Source organism: Capricornis sumatraensis, chromosome 20, assembly GCF_032405125.1.
Source record: "Capricornis sumatraensis isolate serow.1 chromosome 20, serow.2, whole genome shotgun sequence".
NCBI lineage: Eukaryota > Metazoa > Chordata > Mammalia > Artiodactyla > Bovidae > Capricornis > Capricornis sumatraensis.
Window position 1 is genome coordinate 24,820,910 of NC_091088.1, and position 13,510 is coordinate 24,834,419.

General features: G+C 51.6%; 1 protein-coding gene across 1 annotated transcript in view; it reads left to right on the forward strand.

The window, feature by feature from the left end:
• Positions 1 to 13,510, forward strand: part of NKD1 (NKD inhibitor of WNT signaling pathway 1) — a 92,419-nt gene that overhangs the window by 62,192 nt on the left and 16,717 nt on the right. Inside the window, exon 4 of the mRNA XM_068992844.1 lies at positions 1,233 to 1,299. Coding sequence (XP_068848945.1) covers positions 1,233 to 1,299 — 67 coding nt within the window. The remainder of the gene's footprint in view (positions 1 to 1,232; positions 1,300 to 13,510) is intronic.

Below are 13,510 nucleotides of genomic sequence, written 5' to 3' on the forward strand. Positions count from 1 at the left end.
GCAGTAAAGGGTCTTGTTTGCATGCATGCATGCTAAGTTGCTTCATTTGTGTCTGACTCTGCAACCCCATGGACTGTGGCCCACCAGTCTCCTCTGTCCATGGGATTCTCCAGGCAAAAATACTGGAGTGGGTTTCCACACCCTCCTCCAGGGGATCTTCCCAACCCAGGGATTGAACCTGTGTCTCTTACATCACCTGCATTGGTAGGTGGGTTCTTTACCACTGGAGCCACCTGGGAAGCCCAAAGGGTCTTGTTTAACTTTGTTTAAAACAATCTCTTCTGATCTCATTACTCCTCTTGGCAGAATACCAATAAATACAGAAGCTGTTTGACAAGCACTAGTCTGGGCTCCTCTGAATCTAGAGTCATCCTACTGGAGTGGGATCAGATAGATGGGATCTTTATTGAGATCCCAGAAATTTCCCAGCCTGTGGACCTAACTAACTTCCCTTGCCAACCTGACAATGCGTGGGTGGCAGCCTGACCAGGCTGATTGGGAGCAGCTCTGCTACATGGCGTGAGTTACTGGACATTTTAAATTCATGCCTACAGACCAAGGCAAGGCATGTGCAAGGATCAGGCCAGCTGCTGGAAGGGGGAGATGTGGGAGGCATGATTGAAGGTCAGCTAAAGGCAGAGCCGACAGGTTCCTAGATGTTGTGCTGAAGATGTTGTGCTGGGTTTATGTTAAGGGATTATGTCAAGTTTGGGTATATGTTAACAGCTGGGTTTATGCTGAGGGAGTGCTCCCTTCAGCAAACCAGGTCCTCTTTATAAACTCATCAAGACACCTGCCTGGGACCCTCTCATAGAGGAAGGATCCAAACTGAGGTCTCCTCTAGGGACCCAGAGGGATGGCTCTGGTCCTGAGTCTATCGGGTTGGCCCAGAGGGGTAGAGGAAGGACATTTTCTGAGCTTGTCTTTGTCATTTCCCTGGGTGGAGGGTGGATCTCCCTTTCCAAGTGGGAAGTGTGAGCCTGTGTAATGTTTCGTGGCAGGCTACAGGCTGAGAAAAACTTACTTTCTAAAAAGCAGCGCAGTAATGAACTTTACAAGTGTCCTAGGCTCTCCCTACTTGACCTAAATTTCCATCAGAAGAATGAGAACAGGGTCCCTGCTTCTTTGTGACCAGCCACACACACCTTCACAATGCCACCTTGACCGTAAGGATGCCAGGTTCCTACCTGACTCCAATACTTCTTTAATATTCCTGCTTTGTCTTCCTCTAGGAGCTTGTGGGTGAAGTTTTCAGAGAAACGCTCAGCGAGGAGGAAGAGGAAGACTTTCGGCTAGAAGGTACCAGAACCTATTACTTCCTTCCCAAGGGCAGTGAGGTGGGGAAGGGCCATCTGGTCTACCTTACGCCTTGCATACCCTCCAGAAAGTCTGCAGACCAGGAGGAGGAGGACAGAACTCTCTGTGGGGGTGCACTGGGGGTGGATGGGGTGAGGAGCAAGAGGGAAGTGGAGCGCCTCATTGGTCCTCACTGGCAGTGGATTCAGGCCACCCAGGCTCACATCCCGCTCTGTGTTAGCCATGGGGTCTTGAACAAGTTGTATGACCTCATCTTCCCCACTGCAGGGGAGTGGCCACTCATAGGCTTCTCAAGCAGGGCTGGGCATGTAGTACATACTGTATGAAGCAACCCTTGTGTTTCTCCATTCACATCACACACCTGGAGCGCAGGTGTGCACACACACGAACAGAGCCCCAACCCCTCACCGCTTTCCTCTGTAGTTCCCACTCCTCTCTTTCTTCAAGGAAGCAGTGCACTGTAGAAAGAATTAGGACACTCAAGTAGAGAGTTGGGGGCCACTGGTATACTAATTTGACTTTAGGAAGCCACGTCCCCTTTCTGAGCCTGTTTCTATACTTGTAGAATGGGAATGAGGGCCTCTTCCTACTCAATTCCCTAAGCTGGTACAATGACTGGACAGCATATGGAAGCCTTTGCTGAAAGGAATAGCATTTCCCTTTCCCACTCAGAATTAGAGGAGAGAACTGCTGAACTGGTGCAGCCTTTGGGCAATAAATGTGCTTCCCTGGAGGCTCAGACAATAGAGAATCCACCTGCAATGCAAGAGATCTGGGTTTGATCCCTGGGTGGGGAAGATCTTCTGGAGAAGAGAATGGCAACCCACTCCAGTATTCTTGCCTGGAGAATTCCATGGACAGAGGAGCCTGGCGGGTTATAGTCCATGGGGTCACAAAGAGTCAGACTTGATTGAGTGACTCTTTGTACAGTAAAGCCCTCTCTGGAACTGGGACAAGGGGCTGGCAGGGGTCTCTGAGGGGAAATATAGGTCCTAGAAGGGCTGTAGGGCCCTGAAAGGAGAGTAGACCATGCCAGGAAGTTCTGGAGGGGAGCCTTGGCAAGACCCAAGGACTGTGGCCACATCGGCCTGAGAGCTGTGATAAATGTAGACTCCTCAGCTCCACCCAGGCTGCTGAATCTGGTCTGCTCTGTAATGGGCCCCTCAGATGACTTGTGTGCATGCTGTACTTTGAGAAGCACTATTTTGAGAGATTCTCTCTGTGGCCCAGGATTTGGAGGGTGCCTGGGACCCAAGTATCTCTCAGACTTTGCTCAAATTCAAGCAGGTCCCATATAGAAAGAGAAGGAGGCACATGGACAGACTCTAGGGTGTTTCTCTTGAGCATATTTGGATCTGATGGCTACACTCAGGCTCAGTGGCTTTGATTCTCACTGTTCCCTGGGCTTCCCCAAGCCTCAGTTGTCATCCTTGGCTCCATGGAGAGATGCCAGCACCTGGTGCCTAGAGTTGATCTGGGGAGTCAGGTGAAGGCCTGCAGGATGTAGGGTCTGGGGGCTAAGGTGACCCCAGACAAGGATTACATGGGCTTCAGCACTCATTCCATTTTCTATTCATTTGCTCAGTCACCTGGTAACTTAGCAAGCTCATCCTCTTATTCATTCATCCTTCCATCTATTCCATCCATCCCTTGCCATTCAAGTACCCACCTGTCCACTATGTATCCATTCATCCACCCTCACTCACTCATCATCCACCCAGTGATCCATGACCCACCCATCCAGCGCTCATCCATCCATCTTTTGCTCCATCCTTCACCCACCCGTCCTTCCATCACTGCCTGTTCATTCATCTACCTACTCTTTTGTCACCCATCCGGCCAGTCCTTATCTACCACCCAGTCATCCATAATCCATCCTTCGCCCATCTCGTCCTCCTCTATCACTCATTCCTTAACCCATTTAACCATCTTCCAGTTGTCATTCACTCATCTCACCATCTGTCTATATTTTCATCATTTGCTGAGACCCTGGTAACTGCCCCAAATGAGGCACTTCTCTGGCCACTGAGGCTCAGCCTGAAATCATGTAATTGGTTTCACATGAGGCATCTTTCCCTGCAGACATGAAATGCCCATGGAATCTTCCTCTTCAGAAGGGGAGGGGGCTTTGTCCAACCTCTGATCATAGTATGAGCCCTGCTGGATGCAGCAGCAGGAGCCCTTGGCCGAGGAACCCACAGGCTTGTCTCCAAGTCCCTGCTCCCCTCCTGCTCCCACAGAGACTCGCTATGGCTTTTGGCCAGGCTCCTCCCTCTCTAACACGATGCATGGGGGTGTGGGCTCTGCACATGTGCAGAGGATGTGGGCGCCCTGTAGAGAGGATAAACTGCTGTGGGGTGGCACTTACAGACACTGGTTGACAGAGGGGAGATAGACAGGAGGTGCCCAAGAGTCCCAGCTCCTGTCAGAGAAAGTGTGGGGATGTTGGTGGCACTTGGTCCATCCCTGTGGTCCACCAGCTGCAGGTCAGGCTTCGAGGACAGCTTCGAAGGTGCCTCGACTGGGCACCTTGCCAGTCATAGACAGCGTCCAAATATATCAGTACCACCATTGGTGGCGGGGGAGGAGGAGTTGGGAGCCACAAGCCTGACTCTGTTTCCAACTAGGGATTAGACTAGGTTGTTGGTGGTCAAGTTTCCAGCCCCTTTCTTCAAACAAAACCTTATACAGAGCACAGAATGAAAGACAGACCAGGTTGCTCAAAGATGCAGTGTGTTATAGATAGTATGTTAATTACCTTTTATGTAACGAAGGGTACCAGACAGCACTCTGTATTTCCTTGTGTGTATGAATGTGGACCACATATGTATGTATAGAATTGTGTAGCTAGAAGCTTAGACAGACAGAAAGATAGTTCCTTCTGAACAGGGGAGGAGAAGATTAAAATTGGAAAGCGTGGTCAGAGGATTGTAGTATTAACTGTGATTAATGTTTCAACTTTTACAAGAAGAATGTGACCATGTATTCCTTTGAAGCGAAAGACTAATAACAGAATTAAAAAGTGAAAACAATAAGTAAATAAGGCAGTAGGGCTGGGCTGCTCTGGGCCTGCCTGTGCGGCCCCTGAGGCTTCTTGGAAGGGATGCTGGCCCCAGCGGCCGCCTGTGGTTCTTGGGCCACCGCTGGTGCCGGGTCCGAGGCAGCACTCCCAGGATGATGGACGTGGCTGTGGATGGCTAGGTCTGGTGGGCGCTGCCACGTCCTGGCCACGACGAAGCAGCCACCTGGCCTGGAGCTGGGGCTGCGGGCATCCCTCTGAGCCTTGGGCCAAGGGAGAGCAAGCCGAATCCTGAATCTCCTCTTTGTCTTCCTGTTGGCCAAGTTCATTGCCTCTTGGCTGGCTGGAGGGCTGTTAAGGAGGAAAAAAGGCCATCTGAGGCGTGAAGATAAAAAGAAGTCTTTTAGCCATCCCAGGAGAGGATGGCTTTAGCTCCAGCGTTGTTATGTAAAGCCGGCCCTAATCCAGCGTCTTAACTGCCTTAACTGGCCAGCTGGGAGCTCGAGGGATGGGAGATTAAGGCTGGGCCCGGAGTGAGGGCTGGGACTGCGAGCTCCTTTTGAACTGTGGAGAGAACAAAGTAAGCATGAAAAGTCCCGCGCTCCAGAGCTGTCCTGGCGCAGCAGGCGGGACCTGTGGCTTGTAGGGGGAGGGAAAAGGGACCCCCCCACTTTCTGCTGACCCAGCAGGGCACTGAGGACTGGGGAGGGTCACCCCACCCTTCACTCCAGTGCCCACCTGAGGTCCCCACCTCCCCAGCTGGGCAGGACGACAGGTGGTGGCGGCCTGCGGCTTGTGGCCTGAGGTGGACCTTGGTGTCAGGGGCTCCAGGAAGCCCTGTGTCTGGGCGTGTCCTCTCAACCCAGCACAGACTGAACTCTGGCTCTGCGCTCTTCAGGGGAGAAGGACCTGCAGATAGTCACAGGCCCCTTCTCTCCCTGCAGCCCCTCTCTCCCCCACCTAGTGCTGGCCACATCCCTGCCCAGCATCTTGGCCCACTCCCATCTCTCACCCTTGACCTCTGACCACTAACCCTCAACATCATGACTGTTTCTTGTCTTTCTACCTCGTTGCTTGGAGGTGAAAGTGGGCAGAGTGTGTTAGCTCAGCATCTTCCATAGAAAGTTTGAGTCCACAGAGCTCTGCCTGCTGGTCGTGCATTTATTAAGGACCAAAAGTGAGTCGGGCAGCCCCTCCCTCTGGGGCCTGGCCCCCCTCTAGGCCCCCAGGGCTGCTGACAGACAGGCCTTGCTTTGGCCTAGCCCAGGTGTCACCTGGCAGAGTCTGCAGGGGTCTCGGCTTCTCTGGCCCGAGAGGGAGGTGCCTGGAGTTGTGTGGAGCAGAGCAGTAGCGTTGGGACTGACACCCAAGGGCAAAGCAGCCCCACTGTGAGTTCAGGGCCTGTCCCAGTTGGCATGGCCCGAACTTGGTCTTCCTGCCACCCCATGGGAGTACACGAGAGGCACCCTTCTCCCTTTATTCTGCAGTCAGACCCCAGATCCAGCCTGGCTGTACTGTAGCTCACTGTGTGATCTTAGAAGAGTCACTTAACTTCTCTGTGCTTCAGTTTCTTGTTGGGGGCAGACATAGCACGTCTTCCTCTGAGGGCCTGTAACAGCGAGGTTATTTATATAAGCCCGGAGTGCAGCGCTGGTTCAGAGTATGCCAGTGTCTGTGAGCTGTCCTGACTCTTGTTTCGTGGGTTCCTCTTTCTTGAAGAAGAGCCAACTGGTGTTTGTAATTATTTACTAGTCCAGATCAAAGACGGCCTATTTTCAAAGCTTCTTTAATCCTATTAGAATCTGAATGTCTCCTTCCACTCCCAGTGCGTGACATAGTCTGGCATGCCATAGTGCTCAATAAAAACAGATCTTCCTTGACTTAGGATGGGGTCGTGCGTGCGTGCTAAGTCGCTTCAGTCGTGTCCAGCTCTCTGTGACGTTATGGACTGTAGCCCGCCAGGCTCCTCTGTCCATGGGATTCTCCAGACAATAATACTGGAGTGGGTTGCCATGCCCTCCTCCAGGGGATCTTCCCAACCCAGGGATCAAACCCATATCTCTTATGTCTCCTGCATTGGCAGGTAGATTCTTTACCACTAGCACCATCTGGGAAGCCCTAGGATGGGGTCACGTCCCAATAAACCCATTGTAAGTTGAAAATATCATTAGTTGAAAGTGCGTTCATATATCTAACCTCCTGAACATCATAGCTTAGCCTTGCCCACCTTACATTAGCCTACACTTGGGTGAAATCATCTAACACAAGGCCTATTTATAATAAAGTGTTGAATAGCTCGTGTCATCTACTGAATACTGTGCTGGAAGTAAAAAAAAGTTTGGCTGTCTGAGTTCAGGATGATTGTAAGTGTATAGGTTCTTGACCCTCGTGATTACGTAGCTGACTGGGGGCTGGGACCCTCTGTCCAGCATCACAAGAGGAGTTGTATCACATATCGCCAGCCTGGGAAAAGACCCAGATTTGTGATTCCATGTACAGTTGTGTATCACTTTTGTACCATTATAAAGTCAAAAAAACTGTTAGTCAGGGCCCAACTGTGCTCTCTGGAAGAATGAAGCCAACACCAGGAAGTCACTGGAGTCCAGCTCCCAGGAAAGCCCCGTGTGCCCCCCTCCAGCCCATCGAGGCTCCCAGGTGGGAAATGTCAACCCTTCCCAGAGAGAAGGAGCCCTTTGGAGGCCTTTCATCCCCTTCATCTGTAGTAAGGAATCTGAGGCCCAGAGAGGGGCATGACCTGTCTCAGGTCACACAGCAGACCTGAGGACAGTCTATTCTTCACTCAACATGTTTTAATATTTGCTAAGTGCCTACTGCAGGTGTGGGGCCCTGTTAGGCCCTTGGGTTCCAGCCACGGACAAGGTAGGTGGGCCTTTCTGTGAGGGTGTTGGCACGAGGGAGGCAGGTAGAGAATTGATAATCGGGTTCACACAAGGTTCTGGGAGGGGTGTTCTGTGAAGAGGTAAAACCCAGGGAAGGTGGAGGGAAGGTGGAGGGTGACAGGCCTCTCTGAGGAGGTGACATTTCAGCCGAGATGCAGGTGCCAGGAAGGAGCCGCCCTGGGTGGATGTGAGGGGTGAACAGTCAGAGGAGTGAGGGGAGCCCCAGGGTGGGAGGGCTGTGGGGTTTGGGGGACACAGAAGGGAGGCCCAGGTGGCAGCCAGAGACTGGGGGATGGGGGTGGGGCAGCCGGCAAGGGTGGGGCCCCGGGCTGGGATCTCACGCTGCTTTTGAAGAGAGACTGCTGGCAAGTTTGAGGTAGGTGAGTGCCAGATTCTGACTTCCCTTTTCACCAGCAAATTGTGGCTTCTGTGAAGGCCAGGTCATTCTGAGGTGGGGGGAAGCAATGAGAACAGGAGGCGATTGCGATGGTGCAGGGGAGAGGTGATGGCCTCGGCCTAGTGGGGCTGAGGGGTTGGAGAGACGTGGAGGGGCCTGGGGGTGGGGTGGTAGGGCTGGGAGACGGGGGTGCGGGAAAGAAAGGGGCCCCAGGGACGCCTTAGAGATTGGGCTTCGGGAACTAAGCGGTCACTTCTGAGGTGGCAGTTTCAGCAGGTGACGATGTCTTTTGTTTTTGGATGTGTTGGCTTCAAGAGGCCTGTGTGACATGCAGGTAGGGCTATGGAGGAGACAGATGGACACTGAGTCTGGAGTTCAGGGAGCAGCTGGGGAAGAGAGAGAAAGACAGAGGGAGGGGACTTCTCAGGAAGAGGCCACAGACAGCTCCACCAGAGCCCTGGAGTCCCAGGCGAGGCTCTCAATCGATGGGGCAGCCGGTGGTTCCCGTCAGTCTGGGAGGAAGGGGAGTTCACTGCTGAGCAGCAGGGACCCCCAGATGGAGGGGGCAGGCGGGCCACACCCCGCTGGCTCCTCTCCCTCAGTTCAGAGCCTGTCCTGCCGGCGAGTGTCAGTCGCCCCGACTCCAGTCCACTGCAGTCCCCCCAGAAGCCCGGGCCGCAGCCGTGACAGCAGTCTCTCTCAAGTCTGTTCTTCATAAAAGCTCAGCTTGAACAGTGGAAATTCTGACTTGTGTCAGATACCGAGGAGGCTTTCATAGCTTCAAGTAGCTCGGGGTTAGATTTTAAAAGTTGAATTTCATCACATGTTTTAACTTGGGCGGGGATGGGGGGAGAGTGGCAGGGACATGATATTTTTAGCCCAAAGAAGGCTTTTTTCCCTTTCCCTCTCCCTCTCCTGGCGTTTTCCCCTCCCTCCCCCAACAGATGTTTCGTCTCAATCCTATTCAAACCTCAAAGCAGAATGGCCATCAACCTTATGCTCTGATGAGAAAAAAAGGCCAGAATGCTATTTGTTGGGAAGGTTTTTTTTCCCCCCTTTCTTCTTTCCCCTCAGTCACAACTGGCCCTTAAATAAAATCTACTTACAGAAAAATGTAACCTGGGGAAGCAGGAGTGAGGAGAAAAAGACCCTGGAAGGGGTAGACACCCACTGGCAGAAACTGCTGGAAGCCTGCTTCGAGAGTACTGCATTGGGTCAATTATGTGTTGGTGGTGGTTTTGTTTTTCCTGAAAAGCAAGGGCTCCAAGTGATGGAGAGTTAAGTCAGGATTCTTTGGGGTCTTTTGGATACTCAACCTGAACTTGCTTAAGATCTGGTTCATAGGAACTTCCTTGGTGGGCCAGTGGCTGGGATTCCAGGCTCCCAATGCAGGGGGTCCCAGGTTCAATTGCTGGTCAGGGAACTAGGTCCAACATGCCACAACTGAAGACCCAGTGCAGCCACATAAATAAATAAATGTTTTGTTTTGTTTTTAATCTGGCTCATAGAATCGAAAAATCCTAAGGTAGATCTTGCCAAAGAAGGGCTGGTTGATCCAGGAGCTCAAACCATGTCATTCACACACACACACACACACACACACACACACACACTCATTCATTTTCTCTCTCTGTCTCCGTCATCTCTCCGTTTTCCCTCTGTTTCCTTCCATTTCCCTCCCAGTAAGGTGGCCAAGGTGACTACCCGGCTCTGAGTCCTCATATCCTATGAGCTGAGCCATCACAGGTGAAAGATAGCACCGAAGTCCATTATTTCTTGCAAAAGCTTGATTCTTACTTTACTGGCCAGGGTAGGTCTAGATTTTTGTGGGACCCAAGTTTATCCAGTTTGGGGGTTGTCTTTTTTAAGGGAAAGAATACACGATTCTCTTTCATAACTGTGGACCATTTATATACAAATATATGTATTTACGTATTTCTATTTACTACGCATTTATTTCTCACTAAACCTAAATAAATATATCCCCAATTCAAGTTCCCCTTAGCTCGATTCCAGAAATGCTTGTGTTCACTCCAATACCACATGACACAAGGGGACGGGCGGGAAGTCAGAATGGGAAGAGACAGCATTCTTAACCAAGCGAGGATAAAATACCTAATTTTGAAAGCATCACAAAAACAACCAACCACGTCCACACATTCCAACTTGGAAGGAGCCCGTGCAAGTCAGAGGCCCAGCAACTTTAACCTCGTCAGCTTCACGAACAACTGTCCTTTGGCATTAGAGAGAGGACACAGGGCCACCAGGATAAAATAAGCTGGTCGGGTCTGGGTGCTTCCAGGAAGCTTGGAGTGGGATCAGCGCCCCCATAAACCACACGGATTGAGCTTGGGGAGGGGCGGCCCACTGGAGAAAACCCAGATGCTATTATCAGAAAGAGGAGCGTGGTTGTGGGACAGGCAGGAACAGGTGTTAGCTATTGTCCTGTGACGGAGTGGACAGACCAGTGGCTGGGGAGGCAGGAAACAGGGATTTTCATTCTGTTTCTGCATCTTCTGTGCTCACATCCTGATGCTGCTGCTGCTGGTTGTTGCGTTTTGATGACGATGATGATACACTCCTATGTAGGGTGACAGGCTGGGGCTGCAGCAGAAAGATCCAGTCACACGAGTGCTGATGATAGCAGTGTAATCAGGGCAGGGAAACCTAACCCAGTCCCGGAGCACAGGAGGGCATGCTTCTCAGAAGATAGGGATGTTTCACCTGGAGACCTGAAGGAGGAGCAGGTGTTGAGAGACAGAAAGAGTGTTCTTGGCAGGGAAGACCGGCTCTGTGGAGAGACGGGGCTGGGAGATGGTTCCATCAAGTTGCCTTCCTCCACTTAGTTCCCTCTTGTAAAATGCAGGCGGTACCACACCCTGCATGGTGATATTAAGAGGACATAATGGGATAATGTGTGTACCCACTAACTTCACCCGCACCACCGGACAAGCCACTGCTGTGTGCAAGGACACACACATTTGTGTGTCTCTAGGACGCTCGTGCCCCGAGGAGAGCCTCATGCAGATAGTGCAAGAAACCATTTGGTCTGGAATGCACATACGATATCTTTCTCTTTTTACTGGCAGCAGATTTACCCTCCTAATTATATTTGGCATAGGCTAATATTAAAATTCATCTGCATTCCCTCTAACAGCTGCTCTTGAAGGGTTGGGGAGTCAGAGACATCCTGGCAAGCCACCCTGAGCCTAAAATATTTGTGGCAGATAATCTGGACATGGACAATTGAGAAAGGCCTGCGGGTATGTTAAGGCCAGTGTCCAAACTCCAGCCAGGAAGCTCTGGCTTGTGTTAAATCTTATGTTCTATCAACTGAGAAGAACCTGCCAGGTAACCAGGCTAAGAGAGGTGTCCGCCAGGCCTTCCGGCATTAGTCATTTCTGGTCTTTGGTGGGGCTGACTTAATCATACCGTGTTTCAAATTTGTCTCTTCTTCCAAAGTTTAATATCTACCAGGCCCTTCTGGATTGTGTTAAAATAAGCTGGCATTTGCTGATATCATCCAGGGTTTGGATTTTAGCCGATGTCTGGGATTCAGAATGGACCTACCCCTTTTAAACTGCCCTCTTTCCCACTCCATTCCCAACCACACCGGAATTCATAGTGTTTGTTACGTAGCCTATGTTCTGTCCACCTGGGGGATTTGGTGCAGTGGGTCATTCTGGGATGGAATATTTGCTCTGTGCACGTGTGGTACACTGTGGGCAGCTGCGGGGCAGTAGCCAACAGGGCCAGCTCTTGAGAAACTTGCATTCTGGCCGCGTGGACATGGTAAGCTCCCATCGTCATCAGAAAATCCCAGAGAGGACTGCAGGCTGAATGAGTTTAGACAGCCCTCTGCTAGCAACAAATGTGTTTGTGCAAAGTGGGCAAAGGGGCCCTTCCTCAAGACACCTTTCTGCCATCTGTCCATCTGTCATGAACAATACACAGTCGAAGATGTCCGGCACGTGAATGGCGCCCCTGAGGTGTACCGTGCACAGTTGTCGGCTTCTCAGAGCCAGTCTCCCAATGACCCCAAGTGACCCTGACCCCAAACCCAAGGGAGGAGCCCTGGGGCACTTATCCTACTCAGGAGGGTGGGGTCTCGGGTGGGTGGATCTGTTTCATTTCACAGCCCTTCTTCTTCTTCCCATACTGCTTGGGTGGTGCCAGCTGTCAACAGCTCTGGCTGGGTTGGCTATGCCATCCTATTCCCTGGATCACTGCTAAACAGTCCCAAGAAAGTGACCGTGGCTCTCACAGCGTGAGGTTCCAAGGGAGCCTCGGATGCCTCCCACTAGGTTCATGGGGGGCCCGTGATCAGAGTTGCCCCCATTTAGATTATTTCCTGTTCTCCCTGGAGGTACTCAACACTCTCTTCTTTCTCCCTCTCTTCCTCCCCACCCCCACCTCCTTTTTAAACTGGGGGAGGGGAGAGGGAAGAGACTGTCTTTGATCTCAGTGGAGGAAAAAAGTCTGTTCTGTTCAGGCTTTTGGCTAACACAACAAACAGTGTTTAAAATTTAACTTTGCTTAATTAATTAGTAATTCTGTTTAATGCTGTCTGATCTCCCTCCAAAAGGTATTTTGAAGCTTGAGAAGGGAACATCAAAGGGAGCCGGGTGAAGATGGTCAAGTAATGCATTTAATCTGGCAGTTGCTGGGGGTGGAGAGATGCCAGGTTGGGAGCTAATGTGGGACAGAGCCATCATCTGGTAAACACAGCCGGCCGGCTGGCTCCTCATGGCCATGGCTATGGTGAGAGGAGGGACAGGGGACAGCTTCCACGGGGAAGGAGCTCGGCATGCTGCCCCACTCTTTGGAGCTGAGACTTGGTTTTAAGAAAGCAGAGTTGACATTTTCTTTCTTCTATGGCTGCTGTGTATGGTTGGACAGGCTGTGGACTGCACAAGGATTTCCAATCAAGCAGGTGAACAGCAGGTGAAATCACCCTGCGCTCTGCGTATCAAGGCTGTATCCTCATGGGTGTGCAAAACTGCACAGTCCACAACGTTTACTTAAAGGGCCAGGAAGAGTACATATTTCAGGCTTTGTGGGCATTAGAGTGGCTGTTGCAGCTACTCAACTCTCTTTCACCATAGACAATGGATGTGGGTGTCTCTGTGTCCCAGTAAAATGTTATTTACAAAAATAGGTGGTGGGCTGGCTTTGGCTCATGGGCTATAGTTTGCCAGCCCCTCCTCTAGGTCACCCAAGGATACGTCATGCTAAGTGAAAGGCTTTCCTTCCTCCTCACTCGGTCCCTTCCCTTCCTTTTTCTCCTCCTCCTTCCACTGCTTTCCAACTAGCCGTGTTGTAACTGTTACAACTGAACAGTGACCAGAGCCCCCCTAAAACCGTGCCCCCAGAAAGATCACCTCTGGGAGGGGGGGAATCTGTGGGCTGAACAGGCATAGGGTAGGGGATGAGGAATGAATGGGCTCAGGGTCTGGTGCTAAAATCCATCCTGACGAAAATACTGTTCTCCAGTTGGTGGGGCCTGGGAAGCCAGCAGTTGAGCCCCATTCACCCTCTCTTATCTACCCATGAGCCCGAGGTTGGACAGTGGAGAGAAGGGGGTGTGTTCTGCACAGGGGTGGCTGGGGTGGGCAGTGGTTTGATGTCATTTAGTTTCAAGGGGCTCACTCACATGTGGATATAGAAGCAGGGCCCCTGAGTCCCAGCCTGGGCGTCTGGCACCAGGGTCTGCACAGCTTTCTGATTGATCATCTGCCATCTCTCTGGCCCCTGGGCAGGGGACAGTGAAAGGGAGAAAGGCTTTCTTTGGTGGGGGCAACAGGGTGCTGACTGTCCTTGTTCCTGGTCCCAGGCCCCAGGGCAGATGGCTTCCAGTAATACTACCTACCTGTGCCT